The following is a 23,213-nucleotide window of genomic DNA, read 5'->3' on the forward strand; positions in this document are numbered from 1 at the left end:
GGCACATGGCTGCCCTGTGGGCAGGAAGGGTCACAGCTCCTGGAAAGCCTTAAGAGCCTGGCTTTGCCAAGCATAGGCTGGCTGTGGAGGCAGCCTGGTCCCTGACTGTGTTCAGGACAGTGAAGGCCAGGGTGGGGACAGAGGAACGTGGCAAGTGGCCCTGGGAGCTGATAGGCGTGGGCAGGCAGAGATGGCTCAGGCCCACAGAGCTTGACTGGGTGCAGCCAGGGTGCTGAATGGTGGGAGGGGCAGGATTACTTTGAGGCAGGGAAGCCGGAAGAGGCACAGGGAGGGAGGTGGGTGTGCCTGGCACACCAGCTGATGTGGAACAGAACGCGCTTTGCTCAGGGAAAAGAGCTCTCTCGGAGAGCCCAGGACTCCCAGAACCCCACAACGTGAGGCCATCAACATCCTCTCCCTGTCCTGCCTCCTGCTAAGGACCTGAAATGGTACAGGAAGATGAGAAGTGAAGGCATTGGCTGAGAAGTGTTTCTTCATACATATAAATTCATTCAGCCTTCAAATCTAATCACATTTCCTGTTTAAAACACTTCAGTGGCTCCTCAATTGCCCTGAAGATAGAGTTTGAATGCTTTAAGTGTGTAATCTGGTCCCAACCCACCTGTCCAGCTTCCCAGCCCCAGCTCAGACCTAATGCTCCAGGTCGCTCAGAACCACCTGGGTGCCTGGAGAGTTGTGCTCTCTGTCTGTGATGGGCTTTTGCATGGGCTGTGTTTTCCACCACTCACACTAGCACTTTCTCCCCCTTCACTTGGGTAGCTCCATGTGGCTCTTCATTCTCAGCTTGGGGTCACACTCTGGGGAGCCAGTCCTCCAGGAGAGGAGCACGGTGTCCTGACTTGGGATCTGGAGTCAGAGAGACTGTTCACATCCTGGCTGCACCACTCCCTAGGGGGGTGACCTTGGGTAGGCTACTTAACCACTCTGAACCTCAATGTTCTCCTCTGTCAAAAGGGGCTAACGAGTTTAAACTTATGTTTAAACTGAGGCAGAGACTAAGAAACTTGCCCAAGGACCCACCACTGAGGTTGGGTAGAACCTCTACCGAGTAATGGTGGAGGCAGGATTTGACCCCAGGCAGGCTGGCCCTAGAGTTTGTCCTCTTTACCCGCTGTCTTCCACTGTCAGCTCTTCAGGACAGGGACAGTGTCTGTCTTGTTCTATATTGTACCCCCAAGGACTAACCCAGTTTAGTCCAATAACTATTTGCTGACTGCAGCGGGGGCTAGAGGCTATTTGCCTGGATCCTGTTGTGGGGTTGGGGACCCAGTCACCTCTCTGGGGTTCAGAGTGGCTAGTCACTTCTGCAGCCATTCTTAGGCACTGCCCTTTCCTGTGACCCTTGGCATTGGTGCTGTCCACTCACCTGAACTGTGGTTCTTCTTCCACTGGGACAGCCAAAAGCCCCGAAGTTTGAGATCCTTAAAAATGAGCAGGCTCTGTGGACACAGGAAGGACATACTGGGCTCTGAGGGCAAGAGCTTCAGGCACCACTTAAGGACACAGATTCCCCCCAAGGGACAGGGGCATCGCCTGAGTTTACCCAGCTGAGGTGTCCGGCCCCTGTCTCCAGGCAGGCCTCCCCCACCGGCTTACCACAGAGGCTACGACGGGCTGCTTGGCCATCCCCCCATAGGTCACCATGGTTCCTCCAGGCCTGAGGAGTCCGAAGAGAACAAAAAGTGGGTGCAGAGACAGAGCCCTTCTTGAACCTGTCTATTCCAACCCTGAGTCCTAAACCTTGCTGGGAAGGGTTCAAAAATACAGATTATTAGGCCTAACCCCAGACCTAATGAATCAGGAGGCAAGAATGTATATTAAAAACACCACACATAGCCCCCCACCCACACCCGCCCCACCCGCCATCCAGATGACTTGGATATTCAGCCAGGCTTGGGAACCCACTGATGTAACCCACACAGCCAGGCTTTAAGTGTTCCAAAGAAACACATTCTACGGAGAAGCACTCAAGAGCTGAGTTCAGCCCTGCTCCACTCCCACTTACAGGAACGTGGACCTTGGACAATGCACTGAAAACAGACCAGACCTCGCCTGCCCATTCTGAGGGTCAACGCAATGAAACGGTTCTACAGACAGGCATGATGTGGACAGTGCAGGGGACAAAGACGAGTGTCCTCTCACCGCAGAAGGTGCCTTGTTAGTACCTACTCTCTGATGCCCCAGCCCCCACCACCCAGTAGCAGTCCAACAGGAGTAAGGCTCATAGAATTTTTAGAAGCTAATAAGCTAGACTACTCCCTGGCACTTTTAAGAGTCTGTTTTTGTTTTTTTTGAGACAGAGTCTCGCTTTGTTGCCCAGGCTAGAGTGAGTGCCGTGGCGTCAGCCTAGCTCACAGCAACCTCAAACTCCTGCGCTCGAGCGATCCTACTGCCTCAGCCTCCCGAGGGACTACAGGCTGTAGCTGGGACTACAGGCATGCGCCACCATGCCCGGCTAATTTTTTTTTTTTATATATATCAGTTGGCCAATTAATTTCTTTCTATTTATAGTAGAGACTGGGGTCTCGCTCTTGCTCAGGCTGGTTTTGAACTCCTGACCTTGAGCAATCCGCCTGACTCGGCCTCCCAGAGAGCTAGGATTACAGGCGTGAGCCACCGCGCCCGGCCTTAAGAGTCTGTTGATCAAGGATGACCTTAGGCACATTTTGGGACAACACAAGGAAGACTTTGGAAACTACCAAGTAGAAGAAGCTGCTATGTGGGGCACATAACTATCCCCAAGGCTGCTGGGTGGTTTGGTCTTAAGTACTCCTCAACTGCCACCTGCTCTAGAAAGTAGCTGCTGGGAATTAGGGCCCTCTCTCCTCTGTGTCCTCACTGCACTTGGTCTAATCAGACTCGCTAACATGTATTGAATGTCTGCTATGTGCCAGGCACAGTTCTAAGCATTTTACATGTGTTGTCTTGTGAATCCTCACAGCAACCCCAAGGGAGCACTTTTTTTTTTTGAGACAGTCTCACTCTGTTGCCTGGGCTAGAGTGCCGTGGCATCAGCCTAGCTCAAATCAACCTCAAACTCCTGGGCTGAAGCGATCCTGCTGCCTCAGCCTCCCGAATAGCTGGGACTACAGGCGTGTGCCACCATGCCCGGCTAATTTTTTCTATATATTTTTAGTTGGCCAATTACTTTCTTTCTGTTTTTAGTAGAGACAGGGGTCTCACTCTTGCTGAGGCTGATTTTGAACTCCTGACCTTGAGCAATCCACTGGCCTCAGCCTCCCAGAGTGCTAGGATTACAGGCATGAGCCACCGCACCTGGTCGGGAGCACTTCTAATGTCCTCATCTTGCAGAGGAGAAAGCTGAAACTGAAGCCCATTTGTACAGTGATTTGTACATTGTCTTAGTGTTCCTTGGATTAACCTTCAGAGGCAGAAGGGATTTATCTCACCCCCATTTTACAGATGAAGGGACTGAGGCCTGGATCATTTTTCATGTATTACCGAGCTTTTTGGCTAGTAAGTAGCAGAGCTGGGGCTTGAACCCAGCCATTCTGACTCTAATGCCTACACACGGAACCACCGCACAATGCTTCATCCACGGTGACATGACACAGTCTCTAGAGGCTACCTGAGGTAGGGCTGAAGAGGTGTGCTCTGGAGTCAGGCAAACTTGGGTCAAGCCTGGCTCTACTGCTGACTAGACCTTGGGCCAAGTACTTGCCCTCTCTGGGCCTCATTTTCTTTAAGTATAAAATGGAGACCAGACTAGTACCTGACCTCTAGAGGTTGTGGGAGGAGTAGGTCAAGCACTGCACATGGTCTGGCACATGGTCAATGCTCAGTGATTCGCACAACAGCTCTTTGGCCATGTGACTCACCTGCCCGTCTAGCCTATGAGTTCTCAGGTTACCTTAGTGTCCCAGCCATCTCTGCACTTGGTAGCTAGTGAGTGCTTGCACATACATGTTAACTGAATCAGTGTTGTTGAGGGGATTGCTGCTTTTGTCGGGAAGTGTCTTTTCAGACCACCCTCTAGATCCAGAAGTTTATATTAAAGGAAAGAAGAATGGAAGGACGTATCGTTAACACTGTCAACTGTGCTTATCTCCCTTAGTGGTGGGATGATAGGTAACTTTTATGCTTAGGTTTGTCTTTGTACTTTTACATGCTTTCAAAATGTTTTGTAATAAGCATGATGTTACCTCTAAAATTAGAATCTATTTTTTAAACTAATACAAATTTTAAAAGCTAATAAGCTAGGATTAAGTGACTTTTTTAAATGCCCTAGGTTATGAATCCTTGGCCATTTCCCTATTGCAGACAGCTTTAGCAATCTACTTCTGGGGGCCCTTGGAAAAACAAAGCTGGACAGACCTCTCAGTCATCTACAAAAGAGAGGCTGAGAATTAACTGCCCAGATAGCTAGATGACTTTGTTCCTATTCAATGTTGTGCTGACCTGGCCTTGACTGCCATTGGCCACTGGGACTTGGCCACTTGATGGTCCTCCCAGCTAAAGATCTGGAGAACTCCAGCGAGCTGGACCTGCAGGGCTGAGGGACTTACGCTAACTGCCGCAGCAGCTCTGTGGAGCTCTTCCCGCCAACACAGTTGAGAGCAAGCCGTGGCTGGGGCACATCCTGGAAAATAAGGAACCTGCAGTGAGGGAGGCACCTCTCTACACGCGGGGTCTAAAGCTTGCCCAATGTACTTCCCTGGCCCAGGGGCTGTGTTAGGTGGAGGGAGTGAAGAAAGTGGGATGTTTATGCCTTCAAACTCCCTTTTTCCTCTGTGCAGCAGGGGTCTTTCCTATTGTCCATTTCAGAACTTGGTTCAAAACTCAGTTCCTCTGGGAAAGAATAGGCAAAGGGCATTTATGTTCAGTTTCAATGGACTCCAGCTCCCTGAGTGCACCTTTTCTCAGTACTTATGACTCAGTTTAATAATAATAAGCAGTGCTGATCTACAGCTTCAGAGTTTGTAAGAGGCATATTTTTTTTTTCTTGGGACAGAGTCTCACTTTGTTGCCCAGGCTAGAGTGAGTGCCATGGCATCAGCCTAGCTTACAGCAACCTCAAACTCCTGGGCTCAAGCAATCCTCCTGCCTCAGCCTCCCGAGTAGCTGGGACTACAGGCATGCGCCACCATGCCCGGCTAATTTTTTCTCTATATATTAGTCGGCCAATTAATTTCTTTCTATTTATAGTAGAGATGGGGTCTTGCTCTTGCTCAGGCTGGTTTCGAACTCCTGACCTTGAGCAATCCGCCCGCCTTGGCCTCCCAGAGAGCTAGGATTATAGGTGTGAGCCACTGCGCCCGGCCAAGGCATATGTTTTTGAGCGAGTATATGTCTTTGGTCCTTCCAGATAGTTCAGTGCAAACAGGCTGACAGGATTTGGTCACCTCCTAGTCATCTTGGGGGTAGGTGTTTTAGAAGGTTAAGAGGCTTTGAGTTCAGAGAAACCTGAAGCCAGCCCTGACTCTACCACTCATAACTATGTGGTCTTGGTCGAGTCCTTTATCTTTTCTGAGTCTTGGTTTCCTCATTTATAAAACAGATAAGAGCTCCTTTGTAGAGCTTTTGTGGGGATTGTCAGATACAATGTAAGGCAGGTGCTTAGGAAACGTTACTTCTTTTCTTTCTCTTCCCTCTCTGTGCCTCTGTTTCCCCAGGTCCTCTCCTAGCTCTGAGAGTCACACCCACTGTGACACAACAAATGCTTAAAACTGCAAATCATACGGGGTTTCCTAAACTCTGTTTCTCCTGCCTCCTTCACAGCATCTGGGCACTTGATGTTGCTCCCAGCTAAGGGGAATAGGCTTTGCCTGTCCCAGAAGAGGAGAAGGTTTTCAGAGAGGAATGATGGGGCCAGGTCCCAGCTTTCTTTTTCTTTTTGAGACAGAGTCTCACTCTGTCGCCTGGGCTAGAGCGCAATGGCATCATCATGGCTCACTACAGCCTCAGGCTCCTAGGCTCAAGTGATCCTCCTGCCTCAGCCTCTTGAGTAGCTGGGACAACAGGCATGTGCCATCATGCCTGGCTAATTTATTTTCTATTTTTAGTACAGACGGGATCTTGCTTTTGCACAGGCTGGTTTCAAACTCCTGAACTCAAGCAATCCTCTCACCTCAGCCTCCCAAAGTGCTAAGATGACAGGTGTGAGCCACCGCACCTGGTCTCCTAGGTACCTTAAAGATGTTTTTCATTTCAGGCCTTCTTAGCTCCTCCTCTGTGATGACGTGCTCAGCCCCTAGACTCTTCAGTCTGTCGGTCAGTTTCTGGATGTCAGGTCTGGAAACCAAACACAATACAAGGTCCCTGGTCACACCTGCTGGCTTTCTCTCCTCCCCATAGCTGTGTAAACCCACGTTTCTTTTTGCACGAACCTAGGATTGGGTTCCAGCCAGGTCTTGAGCAGGGATGAGCCACCTAATTTCATCAGGCTCCAACAGTTTCCTCTCAGGCACAAGAGAGCTAGACTGGGTGGTTTCTACAGCCCCTGCCAGCTCAAGGATGCTAGAAACCATGTGTGCCACTGAGAAGTCATTTCACTTCCTGATTTCTTCTACTGAAATGATAAACTCCACTTCCTTTGCCCCCTCTTTTCAAGGGGCTCTTCTGAGTGTTGTGCAAACACTGTAGCCCAGGAATGGCTCTGGGCCTCTTTGGCTAAGGCAAGCAGAATAATTTTTGTTAGCACACTGAGGGGATGGGGAACTGAAGCAAGTATTAATTCTCCTACTAAGACTGGACGTCCAAGACAGACACAGACACATTCGTGGACAATGAGGCTTAAAGGAACTGGATGATATGATGGAAACAGAGTAAGTGAGGAAATAGTCTGCCTCTGACTTGCTGCGTCTTCACGAGCAAGTTGTTTCTTCTCTCTGAAACTTGACAAACCTGCCCCCTCTCCTTCACATCTATATTTAGTGCACTTCAAAAGACCACACAAATGCAAGGGAAAAGAAAGGGCCTTGAGTCAGACAGTTCACAAAAAGAATAATATAGTTCCAAACATTCCCAAATATGAACTGTGGTTTTGAAAACAGGAGGTTGTCTCAAGTCAAGAGTCTCAAAAACTCTTAGCTGTTCAGTAAGGGCAGTTTCCACCTCCTTCTTGCCCTCTCTTTACATTTCAGATTCACTCATCCTATAGCCAAAAGCCACCTGGACTTCATTCCTCGGGGCTGACTCATCTGTCTCGGCTGCCAGCGATTAGTGAACCATGAAGGCGCCAGTCTATGGCTGTGCAAGCGCGCCATCTGGTGGCCACACGGGCAGGTGTGAAGTGGAAAGGCCCAAGTCGCCGTCTGGGATTAGACTCCCCACGTACCTGTCTCGGACCACGTTGATAGTTCGCAGGCCCAAGGCTGCAGCGATCTGGATGACTGCTTGTCCCACTCCACTGTTGGATGCATTCTGGATGACAGAATCCCCTGTGGAGCCAGGAAGAGACCCAAGTCAAGCCCTGTGGCTCTGTAATGAGTCAAGGGTTCCCAGCCTGGGATCCTATTATAGAGCAAGAGATGGGAGTCCTCAGGCTCAACAGGGCCCAAGACCCCAGCTGCTGAGCTGCCTCAGACCTTGCACTGTGCTCACTATTTCCCTGGTGCCTCCTAAAATTCCACAAACCCATGATGCCTCCCAGGACTTGGCGACTCAGCAACTACAGTGGACATAATTTAGACCCTGCTGTGTAAAAGGTTTTATATCCTCTGTCATCTTCCCAACTTTTATGTCCTCAAGTCTCTGCTTAGGTTATTTCCTTAGTTTCCAATGTTTTCTTCCTTCTCTCTTCATTCCTTTTGAAATCCTATATATCCTTTGAAGCACAGCTCAAGTGTGCCTTCCTTTGTGAAGCTTCCTGGATTCTTCCCTCTACATGCGCCCACAGTGCCATTGGGGTTCTCTGTTAATGCCACGGCCTGCCTTCACTTACACTTGCTCGGATACAGGTCCATTTCCATCAATATCTTGCAGCTTCTTGAGGGAAGGGCCATGCCTTATTCCCCTCTGCACTGTTTAATAAAGGGGCACTGCCTTGAAATGGTATTAGAGCCACACTGGTCAAACTGGCAGCCCCTGAAACAGGGTCCTATTAACAGTTTTATGGTCAGAGCCCAGGTTTAACCTTGGAATCAGCCAATGGGGAAGGCAGTATGGCATATGGGCTCTGGAATGAGATGGACCTGGGTGTGAGTCCCAGCTTCACCAATGACTGTAAGTAATTAAATGAGATGGGGCAAATCATGACCTTTTTGAACTTCAGTTTCCTCCTCATAAAACAGGAGTCCTAGGAACATCGAACAGGGAGCCCCTCATGAGCATGAAATGCATCACATCTAGGAAAGTGTTCTCTTAACTTTGAAATGATATCTAGTTTTTGAGAGGCAGCAGGGATTGCACAGTGGGCCAGAACTAGAGGCAGAGGACTTTCTGGAAAAAGAATGCCCGTTTTCCTTAGCCAGTGGTCAGCATACAGGATGTCACCCCTTAGTGGATTATGACGCAATCTAGTAGGTTGCAAGCAGCCTTTTTTTAAAGTTAAAATTGAGGAGAATAAAAATTAACAGTGCATCATTGTACATAGGAAGGGTAAATATTGTTCCAAGAAACTTTGGTTTCCATTATACTAATATATATCTTCATATATGTATATACTGGATTATAATGTAAAATGTAATTCTTACTATGAGTCAAGATCCTAAGTTTGTTTAACACTGATCTAGCTCATACCACATCAGCGCTGAGGCAGAAAAGTAGAGAGATGCACAGTGGGCACTTATGCTGGGTGGTGTCAGAACACTCAGATCTGCCCACCACAGCTGCAGCCCAAATCAAAGGTGGCTTAAGTGGATGAGACGCAGGTGACCAAAGTGTCTGCTGCACTAGGACTCCAGCAAAAGTCCCTGGTCATACCCATTGGCTCTCTCCACTGAAGGCTCCCAGGACCTCTCTGCCACAGTGGAGAGAACCTGTGTTTCCCTTTGTGGGAAGCTGGGATCGGCTTTTAGCCAGGCCTTGAGCAATGGCTAGTCACCCAATTTCATCATCCTCCAACAGCTCTTGGCCTCAGTTTCCTCACTGGTGTGACAGAGGCAGCTTGGTTGATTTCTGCAGCCCCTGCCAGCTCACAGATGTGCACAGTGTGCAGGGGAAGCCCAGGAGGTCATTGGCCCTAGGGGCAACCCTCGAGCAGTGGGGGATGAGAGTCGAGCAGTGGGGGATGAGAGTCGGTGGAAGACTGGCCCAGCTTCCTGTCGTTTAAGGGTTAATTCTGCAGCGGTTCGGTGAGGACCTTCAGAGGGCTCCCAGCAGGACTGAGTAATAGTTGCCCAGCACAGTACCTGGCTTTCACAGGCTCTCCCTACTCGGCTCACTCCTGCTTCCTGGGGTCACTGCCCAAACGCTGCGCCCAGTCCTGCTCTCAGGCTCTGCTTTCAGGATAGCCCCAACAAAAGACCAGGCTTTGTCATTTACTCGCTGAGTGATCTTGTGCAAATAGTTTACCTCTCTGGACCTCAGGTTCCCCGTGTATAAAAAGGAAGAAGAATAAAAGCAGCTGCACTGTGTATGCCAGGCACTGTGCTACGTGCTATGTGCAGTGTTCCAGGAACCCCCGAGCTCTTTACTCTCCACTTCACAGAAGCAAAAATCCGATGATGGGAGAGGTGAATTCACAGTTTGGGAAAGGTGAAGCCTGAGGTCAGACCTGGGTTGTCTGCCTGGGGCTTGACGTCTTAACCAGTGGTGATGGCGACCTCCCTGCACTGCTTTGAAGATTTAATGCACCCAGTGGGGATAATGCCTGTGAAGGCGCTTATGTGAACTGGAAAGTGCTACGTAAATGCTGAGTGGGATTATTAACACTAAGTTCAGCGTTTTACTGAAAACACAGAGGCTGTGCCTGTCTTGTCTGGCTTTGTGTCCCTAGAGCTTAGCACAGCTCAACACATTTTTGCTGAGTGACAGAATTCCATCCCAAGCTTTAGGGAATGTGACCCCTTAGCAGTTTTCAAGAGCGTACTCCTCATGAGGTTTCAGCATGTTTTCTAGGAACCAAGCTAACATCTTTCTAAGTGAAAGCTACAGCAACACACTCACTCAGGTTAGGGGACCATCACCCCTGCAGACCCCTCACCGGCAAGTTCCCATGGCCTCAGGGTTAGGATTTGGGCCTCACCCCAGTCGGGAGACCGGGCCTGGTCTCCCACTTACAGGTCCTTACCTGGCTGCAGCTGCTCGAAGTCCACCAACATCCTATAGGCTGTGCAGGGATTGACGCCCAGGGTAGCAGCACTCTGAAGAGGGATGTCACTTGGAACTCCGATCAGTGCTTCCTCGCTGAACACAGCCTCAGTCCGCCAGGTTCCTGAGTCAGGGGATGAGCCCAGGATCACAAGGAGGGACCTTCCTGCACACCCAGCCCCAGCTCACCCTCCTCACTTGATGGGCATCTAGGAGAGCAGACTCTGAGTAATGCTTAGAGGAAAAAAAACCTGGAAGTTCCTCCTCATGTCTTTGAGTTCTCATGATAATTACATAAGGTAGACTGTTACCCCCGTTTAAAAAGTATGGTACGGCAGTTCAAAAGCGATTGCCTCTCTGAGTTACCATTAGATTTAGCTAAGTTCACAGGGCAGGTGGCTAATGACCTCGTACTACTGCACTCTGGAGGCAAACTCCGCAGTAGCATCACCACCAGGGCAAGAGAAGCTGAGGAAGCCCTTCTCCTGCGCAGCCCTCATTCTGCTCATCTAGGGCAGGCTGCCCTGACATGGGTGGTATTATGGAGGAATGCATGAAAGTAGAGTTTAATATGTAAATGATATTGGCAGGAACCGCCTGACTCGCCTCCTTCAAGAGCTATTGTACAAATCACATGAGATATGGGAAATGAAAAAACTCTGTAAACTGAAAAGAAATGACCACAAAGCTCCCTCTGACGTTCTAGTTCCAGACAAAAGAATCAGAGAACGTTAATACTGAGAAGGCCCCTATCAAGTACTGAGTTTGAATGCCTCGTGTAACGGGGGAGGAAACTGAGGCAGTGACTTGCCCAAGGCAGAGCTGGAGCTAGAACCTGGGTATTGGGGCTGCCTTCTTACATCCTGTGCCTAGTCTGGCCAGGCACTTGAACAACACAGACATGTTCCCTATTTTCACTCTAGTGGAGTAGAACAGATGAAAACAAACAAGCAGATACAGTAATTATAAATTATAAAGAGACTGTAACAGTGAGAGAATTACCTTTTTTTTTTTTAATTTTTATTTTTTAGAGACAGGGTCTCATTCTGTTGTCCACACTGGAGTACAGTGGCATGATCATAGCTCACTGCAGCTTCTAACTCCTGGGCTCAAGTGATCCTTCTACCTCAGTTTCTCAAGTAGCTGGTACTATTGGCGTGTGCCACCACACTTGGCTAATTTCTAATTTTTTTTTTTTTTTTTTTTTTTGTGGAGATGGGGGTCTCGCTATGTTGCCCAGGCTGGTCTTAGAACTCCTGAGCCTCAAGCAATCCGACTGCCTCAGCTTCCCAAAGCACTGGGATTACAGGCATGAACCACCATGCTGGCCAAGAATTACTTTCTCTTTCTTTTTTTTCAGATTCTCACTTATTTTGTATGGGACAATTGGCTGACAATTACTTTAGGTAGGAATCAAGAATGGCTCTTTTGGCAGTGGCTCACTCCTGTAATCCTAGCACTCTGGGAGGTCAAGGCAGGAGGATCGCTGAAGGTTAGGAGTTCGAAATCAGCCTGAGCAAGAGTGAGACCCTGTCTCTACTAAAAATACAAAGAAATTAATTGGCCAACTAAAAATATGCAGAAAAAAAATTAGCCAGGCATGGTGGCGCATGCCTGTAGTGTCAGCTACTTGGGAGGCTGAGGCAGAAGGACTGCTTGAGCCCAGGAGTTTGAGGTTGCTGTGAGCTAGGCTGACGCCATGGCACTCTAGCCTGGGCAACTGAGTGAGACTTTGTCTCAAAAAAAAAAAAAAAAAGAAAAAAAAGAATGGCTCTTTTGAGGCTGGGTGCGGTGGGTCATGCCTGTAATCCTAGCACTCTGTAAGGCCAAGGCAGGCGGATTCATCAAGGTCAGGAGTTTGAAACCAGCCTGAGCAAGAGTAAGACTGTCTCTATTAAAAATAGAAATGAATTAACTGGCCAACTAAAAATATATAGAAAAAATTATCTGGGCATGGTGGTGCATGCCTGTAGTCCCAGCTACTCGGGAGGCTGAGGCAGGAGGATTGCTTGAACCAAGGAGTTTGAGGTTGCTATGAGCTAGGCTGATGGCATGACACTCTAGCCTGGGCAAGAGAGTGAGACTCTGTCTTAAAAAAAAAAAAAAAAAAGAATGGGGGGGGGGCATGGGCAATATACGTAACCTTAACATTTGTACCCCCATAATATGCTGAAATAAAAATAAATTAAAAAAAAAAAGAATGGCTCTTTTGGCGGTGACAGGCTAAGAGTGAAAAGATAGAGATACTAACCACTCAGCGAGCACACAAAGAATGTCCATGCCGAGGAAGAAGCATAGGCAAAGACTCGGAGGCAGGGCAGATAGAAGACTGGGACTAGAAGAAACGCATGGGAGGGAGAGCAAAGAGTGATGGGAAGAGTAGCTTAAGATGGGGCTGACGTGGCTGACGTGGCAGGGCCAGATGAACGTCAGACTTTCATGATTGCACCCCACAGTAACCATGGCTTCCATGTCAATCACTAAATATACCTCTATGAATATACATGTAACAGAAGCCTACATTTCATAGAACAATATTTACTCTTACCATGTGTGATATACTGTATTTTTTATTCTGCTCTGCTCAATTTTAGTAAAAAAAAAAATGCTGTTTGAAACCCATTAGATTTATTTAACTAATGGGCTACAACTCGTAGTCTGGAAACACAAGGCTCACGGTCATGGTATGGAGGAGAGTGGATCTTATTTTAGTGAATGGGAGGCCTCTAATGATCTTTAAGAGGAGCCTGGGCTGATCTGCCATAAGCTTTAAGATCACTCAGCCAGGCACGGTGGCTCACGCCTGTACCCAAGAGCCTAGCACTTTGGGAGGCCAAGGCAGGAGCATCGCTTGAGGCCAGGAGTTTGAAACCAGCCTGGGCAATAGTGAGACTCTATCTCTACAAGAAATAAAAAAATTAGCTGGGCATGGTGGTGCATGCCTGCAGTCCCAGCTACTTTGGAGGCTGAGATGGGAGGCTCGCCTGAGTCCAGGAGTTTGAGGTTGCAGTGAGCTGTGATGATGCCACTGCATTCTAGCCAGACAACAGAGTGAGATGCTGTTTCAAAAAATTAAAAAATAAATAAATAATCACTTTGTTGTGGGGTAGAAAAGACTATGGGGTGGAGAGGGGCAGGTGGTAGTGGGAGGCCAATCAGGAGGCATTCGCAAGGGTCCAGGTACGAGATGATGGCTGCCTAGACCAGGACTTTGGCAGGGGGTTGAGGAAGATGGATTTGAGTTTTGTTTTGAAGACAGAAGCAACAGGATTTGGTGAGGATTAGGTGAGAGGGACAGGTCCAAGCTCATGCAGGCAGAATCCTGTATGACGAAGGGGTGAAGATGATGGGCCTCGGAGTCAGACAGGCTCCAGCCTTGGCTTCGCTATGCACTCACATATCACCTTACGGAAATTATTTGGGGCCTTCTTGGCTCAGACTGGTGGCTGCAGTGTCTCAGGGGCTCTTGGCCTACATGTCCAAAGTTGGGTATGCCCACTCACTAGCCGGTTGCTGGGATTCTAACAGTATCCTGCCACCATGTAGTCCAGCTATGGGAGGTAGGGGGCAACCTAGGCAATTACTAATCGTACTAATTGTGCTGCAGGAGGTGGGAAACAATGTAGGCTTTAGGGACTAGGAATTGGGGAGGGGAGGCAGGAACACTCTTTATTAAGGGCTGTGTCAATCCCACAGTAGGTCTATTGCTGAGAAAATGAGAGACTGAGAAGTGGAAGGATTCCAGAGGAATCCACGAGGTGCTTTGGCATTCTCTGGGCTTCACTCAGCTTGGTCTCCAAATCTTCACAATCATCTCTCCCATTCATTTTAGCTAACATTTACTGTACTCTACTCTGTACCACATGCTTGGTGCAGGGCTTCCTACGCGTGAAATCAAGGATGTTTTCTAATTCCTTTTATGGCACAACAATAGAAATCCGGCCCTTGACATGGATTTCTGGAGCTTAGCAGTCCCTAATCCTCTTCTCAAGAGAGTCTGGGTGGGCGGGGGCAGTGCCCATGGTCATTGACAAGGGCTTTTTTTTTTTTTTGAGACAGAGTCTCACTTTGTTGCCCAGGCTAGAGTGAGTACCGTGACATCAGCCTAGCTCACAGCAATCTCAATCTCCTGGGCTCAAGTGATCCTTCTGCCTCAGGCTCCTGAGTAGCTGGGACTACAGGCATGTGCCACCATGCCTAGCTAATTTTTTGTATATATATATTTTAGTTGGTCAATTAATTTCTTTCTATTTTTAGTAGAGACGGGGTCTCACTCAGGCTGGTTTTGAACTCCTGACTTCGAGCAATCCGCCCACCTCGGCCTCCCAGAGTGCTAGGATTACAGGCGCGAGCCACCGTGCCTGGCCAACAAGAGCTTTTAGGGTTTCAAGTAGAAACCCTTAGGCTTTGGAGTTGGAGAGACTGGCTCTGCCACTCACTAGAGTGTGACTTTGCATTATCACTCCACTTTTTTTGAGTTTCAGTTTTCTTGATCTATGAAATGTAGAGAGTAACACTTATGTTGTGGTGTGAAGATTAACCTAAATGGCATTTGTACAGAGACTATCACTGTGTCTGGTACACAGTAGGTGTATAACACATGTTGCTTTCCTTTATTGATCCTGATTCCCAGGCCTTAGCTCTGAGGACATCTATTCCTCACTCATGTGCAACTGACCTTAACCACCTGCATCACCTAATGTGGGGGTCAGCAAACTATGGCCCGTGGGCCAAATCTGGTTCATCACCTGTTTTTTTTTTTTTTTTGAGACAGAGTCTCACTTTTGTTGCCCAGGCTAGAGTGAGTGCCGTGGCGTCAGCCTAGCTCACAGCAACCTCAAACTCCTGGGCTCAAACGATCCTCCTGCCTCAGCCTCCCAAGTAGCTGGGACTACAGGCATGTGCCACCATGCCCGGCTAGTTTTTTTTTGTATATATATTTTTAGTTGGTCAATTAATTTCTTTCTATTTTTAGTAGAGACGGGGTCTCGCTCAGGATGGTTTCGAACTCCCAACCTCGAGCAATCCGCCCGCCTCGGCCTCCCAGAGTGCTAGGATTACAGGCGTGAGCCACCGCGCCCGGCCTCACCACCTGTTTTTGTAAATAAAGTTTTATTGGAGCACAGTCATGCTCACTTGTTTACATACTGTCTATCGCTGTTTACAACGGCAGAGTTGAGTAGTCACAACAAAGATTGTATAGCCTGCAAAAGCCTAAAATACTTACTATTTGGCCCTTTAAGAAAAAAGTTTTCAGTTGATCTAATGCATACAGAAGTTGAGCATTTGCAAAGATCTCCACATATGCTCCCTCAGTTGCGCTGTATAAGAGTCTATTGAGATTTGCAAGGCAGTGACTATTAGCGCCATTTCACAGATGAAAACACTGAGGCTCAAGATAGTTGTGACTTAAGGTTATACAGAGGAGCTGGAAGGAGAACCTGCATCTGATTCCCAGGCCAGTGCTCCTTCTACTGCCCTGTGCTGCGTCAGGAAGGTTCAGAGTGTTTTCCAATGAGAAAGTCAGTTGGCAAAGATCTGTCCACACTCTCTGGCCCAGTCTCCCCTGGGACTGGCTGCATGTGGGAAAAAACTGGCTATGGGCACAGCAACAGCTGGGCAGCTCAGTACCATGAAAAGTAACCAAGATTTGGCCAGTTGAGGATTTATGTGTTTAATGACTGCCCCTCTTACTAAACTGCAGTCTCCATAAGAAGACCATGTCTGTTCACTGCTGTACCCCAGATCCCAGCATGCTGCAGGTGCTCACAAAATGTTTACTGAATACACTGGGTTAATTATAGTCCTCACAATTATAAAATCCTCATCCTATCCAACTGGCACGCTGCTTAAAAGACCCACCTTTTCTCCAGGGAGGAATCCCTGTTCTGGCCAACACCACCACATATACGATGACCTGCAAATGTCCTTTATTCTTCTCCTCTCCAAACTGAAAGTATTACCGAATTGTCTTACTTTAGTACCTCTTGAATCCACTCCCTTTTCTCCAGGCCCAGGGCACTGTCTTGTTTAGACCTTTGTCATTTGAAGCCTGAACTGTTTGCCTACCTCCTCACTGGCTTCCTGACTCCACCCTCTGCCTTTCCAGCCATTCTCTGCATTGCACAAATCTGATCAAATCATTCCTCTCCTTAACTCTCTGTTGGGACCCCTCTGCCTGTGGATGCAGGCCCGCTATGTCCTGGCCTCTGCCGACCCCTCCAACTCCATCTCACCTCTCCCACTCCCACCCATGACCCAGACCCTGTTCTCTGATGGTGCTGTGCCTTCTCTTGTCACCTTACCTTGCACATGCTGTGCTCCCTGCCTGGGAAGCCCCTCCTCACCTAGCCCATTGGCTGTACTTCTAGTAGGTTTTCCAGACTGAGTTCAAGCATCACTTCTTTGGGAAGCCTTTTCTAATGCTTCTCGACTTTGTGTGCCCATCTGTGATTACAGCACTTGTAATATTGTATTGTATTAAGTGTTGTTTTTCTATTCCTGGCCACCCATCCCAGCCAAGAGCACTCTGAGGGCAGGAACTGTGCCTGATCCATCTTGGTGTGACCTTCACTCTGCACAGGGGCTGGCCCAAAGCACTGGTATCAGTACCTAGTAAATTCTTACAGCTCTCAATCTGCTCAGATGGCTGGGATCTTTCACTGCTAGGTGGGTGTAGGAGAGGGTAGAGCCATTCTTAACAGCTTTCCTGATCTAAGAGAAGTAAAACAGCTTGAAGGAGATCCTAGTTATTGTTTTGTTCTGCCTAGCATCTTTTTCTTTCTACAAGTGCTCCTACCTAACCTCTGGGGCTGTCAGCCACAAGGCCCCACCCTCTATATCACAGGGTGGGCAAGACAATCAGAGCAACTGGAGCCCAACCCATCTCCCAGATTGGTTCAAGGCCCACTCTGGGCCATTCTGGTGGATGGATATGATTGTGCTGGATGTGACTGTGGAGAATGTACTCATCTGAGAACATCTCAGGATGATATAAACCTCAGGCTGCTGATGGCCATCTATGAGAGGTATGTCTCAAAATGGATTCGAATCTTAGCTCCACCGCTTACTGGCTGGGTAACCCCAGGCAAGTTGCTTAATCCTTTACATTTATTATTGTCTCATCTGCAAAATGGGAATAATAATGTATTGACCTCATGTTGTAGGAATAATTGAGTTAATATATATAAGTACTTAGAATGATGCATGGCACAAAGAAAGTGGCCAATAAATATCTGTTGCTATGATTATATCACTATGTGGGGAGATCCCATCTGAGAATTAGTGAGAAAAAGATCTCTGACTGCACTGAGTTCCTTGATCCAGCTGAACCTGAAGCTTTCCATCTCTTACACTTCCCAGTTCCACAAAAAATTAACTGTTTCTTCCATTTCTTTTCTTTTTTCTGCTCCCTTTCCCTTCTTTTTTTTTTTTTTTTTTTTTTTTTTTTTTTTTTTTTTTTTTTTTTTTTTTTTGAGACAGAGTCTCACTTTGCTGCCCAGGCTAGAGTGAGTGCCGTGGCGTCAGCCTAGCTCACAGCAACCTCAAACTCCTGGGCTCAAGCGATCCTTCTGCCTCAGCCTCCCGAGTAGCTGGGACTACAGGCATGTGCCACCATGCCCGGCTGATTTTTTTTATATATATATTAGTTGGCCAATTAATTTCTTTTCTATTTATAGTAGAGACGGGGTCTCGCTCTTGCTCAGGTTGGTTTCGAACTCCTGAACTCAAACGATCCGCCCGCCTCGGCCTCCCAGAGAGCTAGGATTACAGGCGTGAGCCACCGCACCCGGCCTTCCCTTTCCCTTCTTTTCTTTTCTTTTTTCTCCTTCCTTCCTTCCCTCCTTTCCTCTCTCCCTCCCATAGGGTCTCACTCTGTTGCCCTGGCTAGAGTGCAGTGGCATCATCACAGCTCACTGCAACCTCAAACTCCTGGGCTCAAGTGATCCTCCTGCCTCAGCCTCCCAAGTAGCTGGACTACAGGTGCACACAACCATGCCCAGCTAATTTTTTAAATTTTTGTACAGGCAGGTCTTGCTGTTGCAGATTGGTCTCAAACTCCAGGGCTCGAGCAATCCTCCTGCTTGAGCCTTCCAAAGGGCTGAGATTATAGGCATGAGCCACCACACCTGGCCTATTATTAAGTCCATATACTTGCCTCTAGTAGGAGTGAGAGCTGAGCTAGCAGAGCAGAATTCTGTTTCTTTGCTCTGGGAGTGATGTACCTGTGTTCCCATCTCCTCAGGCCCATGCTGATTGGACCTATAATTCTCTGCATCCCTACATCCCTAAATTCCTGCCATATGGGGCAAGACAGTACAAATAAGATATCCCTGCTATCCAGGAAGTTCATATCTCATTGAAAAAATCTCAAAACCAATAACCCATAATAGAGGGAGTGCTAGAAATTCACAGGAAGCAGAGGGCACTTCTGGCTCCTGTGTGTGTGCATGTGTATGTATGAGAGAGAGAAACAGTTGTGGGGGAGGATCAGGAAATTCCTCATGGAGGAAGCTTCATTGGACTGGACCTCTGATGCATACATTTTGTTAGATAGGGATGAGCCAAAAATCATTTCATGTGGAGGGAGTAAAAGGAGCAAAGACACAAAGGTGAGATTGGGAAATGGTGGAAAATCCCTTGTAGCCTTAGCAAAGAGTCTGCATATGGGGGAGGACTGCATGAGTGAGAAAGTAAGTCATAAAGGTAGACTGGGGCCCCATGGGGTGAGGCCCTGCAAAAGCCAACCTAAGGAGTAGGATTCTCTTTGACATATAATAAGTCATTGGTGAGTTTTGTTTTTTAGCACTTGACAGTTTTTGAGGCACATCCATTATACAAATGGATCCTCACAGCAGCTACAAGAGGGAAGCAAGACAGACATTATCCACTTAGGAACGCAGAAAGAATTGAAGCTTGAGAAGTGAAGCCCTTGCCCCAAATCAGACAGCAAAATAGGAGCCCACTAGATTCTTGTCTGCTGTGTTCCCACTACAATCCAGGGTTAGGACCTTCTGGGTTCTAATTCACAGAGACCCAGCTCAAGCTTGCTTTGAAAAAATAAATAAATAAAACCTGCACTGCTTAGTTACGCTGAGCCAATGTGTGGGCGTCTACAGAGTGGGTGAAAGAGAATTTGAAAAAACGAAAAGGCTGCTGGCACCTGGAGAAACTCACCCAAACCGGCATTTGCTGGGATCACCCAGTCTCCTGGCTTCAACCTAGTTACATTGCTGCCCACTGCCACCACCTGTCCAACACCTTCGTTCCCTCCAACAGCAGGCAGTTTGGGAAGGAGGCCGTAGTTTCCTGAGCGAAAAGAGCAGAAAGGGTCAGCCAATGAAGTCTGGGCAGTGGAAGAGCACTGAGTCAGAGTCTGATAGACCTACATCTGATCTGGGCTCTGCCTTTGACTAGCTGTCTGGCTAACCAACCTGGGAGCCTTAGGTTCCTTGTCTGTATAGGGGGATAATACTCTTTAGTGTTCATGGTGATTATGAGAATCAGATAACATACAAAATGAACCCAGCATGTCATAGGCACTTCACAATGGTTGGCTTATTCCCCACTGCAATCTTCCTAACTCTCAAAAAGCCTCATATTCCAGAGAAGGAAGGCCAGGGAGGGCTGACACAGTCTGCAGACAGCTCATCTGGAGAACAGCTGTTGCTAATCACAGGAATTTCACACCCACACCTGAGGAGGAATGAAAACGAGGTAGCAGCTGAGCAAAAAAGCCAATTAACATAAGCCATAGAAACCAAGGTTACCTTGGATCATATTTATGTCAGATGGATTGATAGGGGCCGCCAGCATCTTCACACGGACGTCTGATCCTCCCACAGCAGCTAGCTCCAGGTTCTTCAGTCTAAGCACAAAGCCAAAAGAGAGATGTTAATGTCACCCAGGCCAGACTGGGCGTCTTCTGCTTAAATCATCTCCCCAAAGTAGGTCAGGCAGCATTTTTGAGCTGCCATATGTGTCCAGGAATTAGGGCTCTGGTATAAAAGAGAGGTGCTACAAAAAATTAGCACAGGATACAGGTTGACTCCCTCACTAACTGCCAGTGGATAATCCCTAGTGGCCTGTCAACCCCACTGCATACTCTGGGACAGGAAACCTCTGATGGCCTGGATTAGCCTTGTGCTTCCCCAAACTTGCTTGGTTGTAATAATCACCAAGTGTGCTCACTCGTATGGATTCTCAAGCTCAGCTCTGACCTGAACCAGAACCTCCAGATGAGGGGACCCCAGTAGTTCTTACGAACGGGCAGACCTGAGAGACCTAGGCTAGACCCCCGTCCTCTGCCTGTTTGGTTTTTGTTGCCCCTAACACATATGGGGAGAGGAAACATTTCCATGACTTGCGGAGAGGGTGGGGAAATGGAGAGATGGCCTACACAGTTCAGAAAGAACTCCCTGGGTGGCTGAGATTCACCCCGAGTGATGTCCCTCCTAGAGAACCCTTGTCTGTCAGAAAGAACACTGGGGAGAGAGCTAGAGGATGGCCGGGCCTTTGCTGCCAAGTCTCTGCTCTGCTTTTGGCCTGTTTCTCAATTTGTAAAATGGAGTGAAGGGGTGGTTTGGACTTGATCCCTTCCATGAGCTTTTCCCATGTGCAGTCTGTGGTAACTCGCTTTGAGGGGGTTGGACATTATGGTACCAATGTCTTTATCCCACTAAAACTTCGCTTAATAGGCAAAACCTGCCAGAGGGTCTTTGAAGCTTAATGATAATGTCCATGTGTTACTTTTGTTATTAAAAAAAAAAAAGTTTTGCTGGGCATGGTGGCTCACGCCTGTAATCCTAGCACTCTGGGAGGCCAAGACAGTGGATTGATTAAGGTCAGGAGAAACCAGTCTGAGCAAGAGTGAGACCCCATCTCTACTAAAAATAGAAAGAAATTAATTGGCTAACTAAAAATATATAGAAAAAATTAGCCGGGCATGGTGGCACATGCCTGTAGTCCCAGGTACTCGGGAGGCTGAGGCAGTAGGATTGCTTCAGCTCAGGAGTTTGAGGTTACTGTGAGCTAGGCTGACGGCATGGCACTCTAGCCCGGGCAACTGAGTGGGACTCTGTCTCAAAAAAAAAAAAAAAAAAAAAAAAAAGTTTTTTGTTTTTTTTTAAAAGGAGATCTGCCAACCAGATAGCACTGATCACTGTACTAGACCCATGGGTCCTATGACTTTTTAGTCACCAGAGGCTCCTTTTCTCTCTCCACACCTCTAAGACTTCATGTTTGCAATGCTTCTGTCTGCCCAAATGTACTTATTAATAATTCTCTTCATTTTTACTTGCCAAAGACACATGTAACTGCCAACCAGAGGTTCTTAGCATAAGGCAACAGTATCACCACACTAAGCTGATGTAATTCCACCCACTTCCTGCAGGAATCCTATCTTTTAATTATACGTAAAGCTTGATCCTAGGATAAAAGTGTGATTTTCGGACAGGCGTGGTGGCTCATGCCTGTATTCCTAGTACTCTGGGAGGCTGAGGCCAGAGAATCGCTTGAACTTAGGAGTTGGAGACCAGCCTGAGCAAGAGCCAGACCTCATTTCTACTAAAAATAGAAAAAAATTAGCCTAAGGCAAGAGGATGGCTTGAGCCCAGGAGTTCCAGGTTGCAGTTAGGTAGGATGAAGCCACTGTACTCTAGCCCCAGCAACAGAGTGGGACTTTGTCAAAGAAAGAAGAAAAGAAAAGAAAAGAAAAGAAAGGAAAAGAAAGGAAAAGAAAAGAAGAAAGAAAGAAAGAAAGAAAGAAAGAAAGAAAGAAAGAAAGAAAGTGTGATTTTCAAGAAATTTTTTTTTTTTTTTTTTTTGAGACAGAGTCTCGCTTTGTTGCACAGGCTAGAGTGAGTGCTGTGGCATCAGCCTAGCTCACAGCAACCTCAAACTCCTGGGCTCAAGCAATCCTCCTGCCTCAGCCTCCCGAGTAGCTGGGACTACAGGCATGCGCCGCCATGCCTGGCTAATTTTTTTCTATATACATTAGTTGGCCAATTAATTTCTATTTATAGTAGAGACGGGGGTCTCACTCTTGCTCAGGCTGGTTTCGAACTCCTGACCTCGAGCAATCCGCCCGCCTCGGCCTCCCAGAGTGCTAGGATTACAGGCGTGAGCCACCGCGCCCGGCCTCAAGAAATGTTTTGTACTAATAGTAATAATGGAGACAGGAACTTATGAGGTATTTATTATATACCTGGTCCTGGGCTAAGGGCTTTAAATACACGATCCAATTTAAGATGTAACACTTCTGTGAGGAAAGTAAGAACATCCCCATACTATCAAGCAGAGGCTCTCAGAGATTCTGAAACTTATACAGGGTAAGGTAACTAGTAAGCGACAGGGTTTATCTCATTTCAAAGTCAGTGCTCTTATTTACATTGCTTTACACTGCCATCCTTAAATTAGTTTGGGAATTCTCCCAACTACCTACAAGAACCCCTGAGGATCTGGGGACCCCATAGTGGATCGTGGTCAAAGGGAGGCCGTGTCTTACCATGATTGAGATACAGCAGCAAAAACCAACAGACAAACTCCACAGAAAATGGTTAATTTGGAAGTAGCTGATGACAAAGGGGCAGAAAGAATAAAAAATGGACTTTTAAAGATAAGATTAGGTACTAAGGAATGTATGTATTTATACACAGCTGGAGGAGGGGCAGTCCTTGTCACAGTGGTAACCACTGTTTACGGACCAGTCAGGCATCCTGCTAAGTGCTTCCTGTGCCAGCTTTCACCCTACTACAATAGCTTGCATACTATTGTTCTGCTTTTACAGCTGAGGAACAAAGGCACAGGAGAGGTAAATAACTTGCTCGAGGCCATTAAAAGTAGTAAGTGGCTAATCTGATCTGAACCTGGCATCTGATGCTAGAGAAGCCATCTGGTAAGGGGCTGACAAGGGACCAAGCAGAGGGTAGTGAAATGAGAGCACTGGCCTGGTCTGGCTGCACCAGCCTGTCAGGGAGCAG

At 47.7% G+C, this 23,213-nt stretch overlaps 1 protein-coding gene across 2 annotated transcripts in view; it reads right to left on the minus strand.

Moving 5' to 3' along the window:
• The window catches only part of MECR (mitochondrial trans-2-enoyl-CoA reductase), a 36,330-nt gene that overhangs the window by 2,321 nt on the left and 10,796 nt on the right, over window positions 1–23,213 (minus strand). For both annotated transcript variants that reach the window (XM_012750595.2, XM_012750594.2), the window contains exons 2-9: window positions 20,004–20,101; window positions 19,411–19,542; window positions 10,214–10,357; window positions 7,319–7,421; window positions 6,171–6,273; window positions 4,548–4,621; window positions 1,618–1,678; window positions 1,388–1,460 (exon numbers count right to left, since the gene is read on the minus strand). In XM_012750595.2, coding sequence (XP_012606049.2) covers window positions 1,388–1,460; window positions 1,618–1,678; window positions 4,548–4,621; window positions 6,171–6,273; window positions 7,319–7,421; window positions 10,214–10,357; window positions 19,411–19,542; window positions 20,004–20,101 — 788 coding nt within the window. The remainder of the gene's footprint in view (window positions 1–1,387; window positions 1,461–1,617; window positions 1,679–4,547; window positions 4,622–6,170; window positions 6,274–7,318; window positions 7,422–10,213; window positions 10,358–19,410; window positions 19,543–20,003; window positions 20,102–23,213) is intronic.

This window comes from Microcebus murinus, chromosome 2, assembly GCF_040939455.1.
Source record: "Microcebus murinus isolate Inina chromosome 2, M.murinus_Inina_mat1.0, whole genome shotgun sequence".
Taxonomy (NCBI): Eukaryota; Metazoa; Chordata; class Mammalia; order Primates; family Cheirogaleidae; genus Microcebus; species Microcebus murinus.